This window comes from Salvelinus sp. IW2-2015, linkage group LG26 (assembly GCF_002910315.2).
Source record: "Salvelinus sp. IW2-2015 linkage group LG26, ASM291031v2, whole genome shotgun sequence".
NCBI lineage: Eukaryota > Metazoa > Chordata > Actinopteri > Salmoniformes > Salmonidae > Salvelinus > Salvelinus sp. IW2-2015.
In genome coordinates, this window is record NC_036866.1 from 9,869,522 (window position 1) to 9,873,197 (window position 3,676).

General features: G+C 40.7%; 1 protein-coding gene across 1 annotated transcript; it reads left to right on the forward strand.

The window, feature by feature from the left end:
- Window positions 1-204: 204 nt before the first annotated feature.
- pex11g (peroxisomal biogenesis factor 11 gamma) lies at window positions 205-3,676 on the forward strand. The gene is made up of 5 exons (XM_023971596.1): window positions 205-539; window positions 720-911; window positions 1,397-1,575; window positions 2,328-2,378; window positions 2,646-3,676. The coding sequence occupies exons 1-5, from the start codon at window positions 477-479 to the stop codon at window positions 2,866-2,868; spliced, it is 708 nt and encodes a 235-aa protein (XP_023827364.1). The 5' UTR covers window positions 205-476; the 3' UTR covers window positions 2,869-3,676.

The window sequence follows — 3,676 nt, forward strand, 5'->3', positions numbered from 1 at the left end:
TTTTGTGTATTATTCATATTGTATTAGTGTACTCAACAAAATTATCCTCCCAAGAATTAGAAGAATAATTTAAAAAGATGATACATTTATTGACATTCCCATGGAATTTATTACCAAAAGCTACCCACTTTTTCAGTTTTTTCAAAAAGGCATTGCATCTTTGAATATGTGATCTATTACTACTGCCTGAATATCGATAAACGTTTCACTGAACACTTCCTGTTCAAAGTACACCATTTTTTCTGTCACAGATTGTAGAGGAAACCTGTTTTGGGTACTATTTCACACAATTTCGTGTGGATCTTCGTGCTGAAAAAGATGACATCTGTCACGTGCATTTACAGATCTTTGTTACTTTGACGCACAGTCATTGCTTTGACGTTGCAGTCAACACCGGCAGGATCAATTTGATTACCATTCGAGTGAACAGAGCTGTGTGCACCTGACTTGCAGACCGCTACTAGTGTGTTTACATAATGCAAAATTCCTTGGAGTCGCTTGTGAATGTGCTTGAGTCGTACAGAGGAAGAGATAAAGTGGTAAGTGTAGCACCAAAACATTTCATAAAAAATCAGATGTAGTATGAATACAAACTACATTCAGTTATTTCATTTTAAATATGACAAATGTTGAGTCATTGCCCTATTTAAATGAAGATGCATACCACCACATTCTTCCTAATAGAATGGCCTTGTGTTATGTGGGATATTTGTGGGCAGATAAGGACACTGTGCTATGGGTCCCAGCTGGTTGGTGGGGTTCTGTCTGAGAAGCCAGGGCTGTCATCCGCACAGCTTGGAAAGAGCCTCCTACTGTTCTCTGCACAGCTAAGCCACTGTCGGACTGTACTTCGACTCTTCGATGACCTCTCCATGCTCACATATTCACAAAGCTATGGTCTTGGAGCCGGGGTGAGCAATGAGACTATAGCAGCGTTTCCCAAACTCGGTCCTCTGGACCCCTAGGGGTGCATGTTTTGGTTTTTGCCCTAACACTACACAACTGATTCAAATGTTCAAAGCTTGATGATTAGTTATGATGATTATTTGAATCAACTGTGCAGTGCTAGGTCAAAAAACAAAATGTGCACGCCTTGGGGGACTGAGTTTGGGAAACCCTGGTCTATAGGATTGGACCTTTCTGTCATGAAATTATATATTTTCTTTATTTCTATGACCAGAAATGCCCTGTATGAAAGGTTTCTGAAATGACATAGCCAGCCATCATCTGTGTCTCAAGACATGGCAATAGCCCCACTTCAATATCAAAGCATGTCAGTGTCAACACACAATTGAAACTAATTAAAGCCAGATTCCCGTAGTGAGAGATTGAGGGCCAGAGACTTAGAATAGAATTGACACTTTCTTTAGATTGACATGCATTTCCCTCTCTCCAGGAAGAAGATTCTGCACTGCGCTGGATGTCTGTGCTGAATAATGTGGCTGACCAGTTGTATTACCCTTGTGAACATATAGCGTGGGCTGCCGATGCCAAGATCATCAGTGCTAAGTCTGACAAATGGTGGCTACTAAGCGGTATACTCTGGGGAGTATCTCTGCTTTTAGGCGTTTTCAGGTAAGACTATTTCTCCGCTGATGGTTTCATACTACAAAACAAATCTGAGGCACTCTTCAATCAAATCAAATCAAGTTTATTTTATATAGCCCTTCGTACATCAGCTAATATCTCGAAGTGCTGTACARAAACCAGCCTAAAACTCCAAACAGCAAGCAATGCAGGTGTAGAAGCACGGTGGCTAGGAAAAACTCCCTAGAAAGGCCAAAACCTAGGAAGAAACCTAGAGAGGAACCAGGCTATGAGGGGTGGCCAGTCCTCTTCTGGCTGTGCCGGGTGGAGATTATAACAGAACTATGCCAAGATGTCCAATAATGTTCATGAAGTGACAAGCATGGTCAAATAATAATCATGAATAATTTCAGTTGGCTTTTCATAGCGGATCATTAGAGGTTGAAATAGCAGGTCTGGGAGGTGGCGGTTCATAACCGCAGGCAGAACAGTTGAATCAGTGAAAATCAGTGAAAGTTACAATGCTGCTAGCCTATTTGGCATATGGCCAAAGTACTAAAAAAGTTGGTAATCCTTGTTCCAGGCTCAATTTCTACTGTAGAGAGTGGTTCAGTTTGGAGCTGGCTGGTGGACGAGATTACATTGGCATACTTACAGTAGATTTTTGGCATGGAGTTTTCCTTCGAATGTAGCCTATTGCTTTGGACAGGATTTGAAACACTCAGTGATAGTGGGGAGGCATGTAGAATGGCTATAAGCAGTTTTACTCACCATAGCACTTCCCATTTAGTGTCTATGAGGTTGTCGTGCTGCTGGGATGAAGTTAAGGAAGTCAACCGAGGCGACAGTAGGTGAGTCGGGTCAATAGTGTGTGTGTGTGTGTGTGTGTGTGTGTGTGTGTGTGTGTGTGTGTGTGTGTGTGTGTGTGTGTGTGTGTGTGTGTGTGTGTCAATGACTGTGTTCCATTGCGTAAAATATATTGATGGAATCTTGGCGTTCCCAATGCATAGTCATCACATCAATTGGGAGGACATTTCAGGTAAGGATACTAGATACGTGTGTCGCTAAACCAATGAGTGTATATAAACGTATCTTGGGTTTGATTTGTCTCTCTCCAGTGAGGGAACTGTTGCCAGCAGGTCTCAGCTCCGGAGGCAGGTGCAAGGGGAGGTCCTCAGTATTCTCAGCAGCATGGCAGATCTGAGTAATGCCATTCATTGGATGCCCCCTGGTTTCCTCTGGGCAGGACGCTTTCCCAATTGGCTAGTTGGACTTATGGGCACCACGTCATCCCTGATTGGCTTGATCCAGATGGGTGCCAGTCAAGCAGTCAGTGCCTAGTCTTATTGCTTTGACAAATCTTTCAATCTTTTTTTTTTACTAACACATTTGATAACCCAATCAGCATTAGTGGACAATATCATTTGTTGAAAAATCTACTGAAAATTGGGGAACATTCATCAACATCAAACCCTGTTCTGGATGACATCGTTGTGCCCAGTGTTGGTAATTAACGGGTCTTTTCTTGACAAAGCTCCACAACCAGATGCAACAGTTGACTATTGTCTGTTTTTAAACTGCTACCAACTGTTCAGCGGTGTTGAACATAGCCCAGACATATTTTAAGTTGACTTGTTACTAGTAGGAATACAGTAAAACATGGGAAGCTCTGTCAGCCTGTGCTTGAGTTGAGTCATGTTCAGCTGGCCTACTGTTTCTCCTAGCTAGGCACTCCAATTATCTGTAATGAATCTCAGTATTTCTTACATAAACCCATGGAATGTGAAGTGAAAAAATATATAATATCTATTACAACATTTTAATTAAATGAATTAACCTATTAAACAMATTTTTTTCAGAATTCTGAGTGTTAGATATGAACAATATTGCTGTAACATTAATTGTTTGGCATTTTGGCACCAATCAAATTTTTTGTAAAATATAATCATAACTTTAGCTCAGAGTAGCAATTGCCCTTTCAGTATGGTAATGTTCATAAAACCAATCAAACAACGTCAACACAACATTTGTGGCTATTATTTCAACCACAGAAACATGCTCAACAATGAAAATATCAGCTGCTGTGAACAGTGATGAATTGTAATTTTTGTTCATAATTTTCCTAGAATAAAATAGACAATTAAATGGC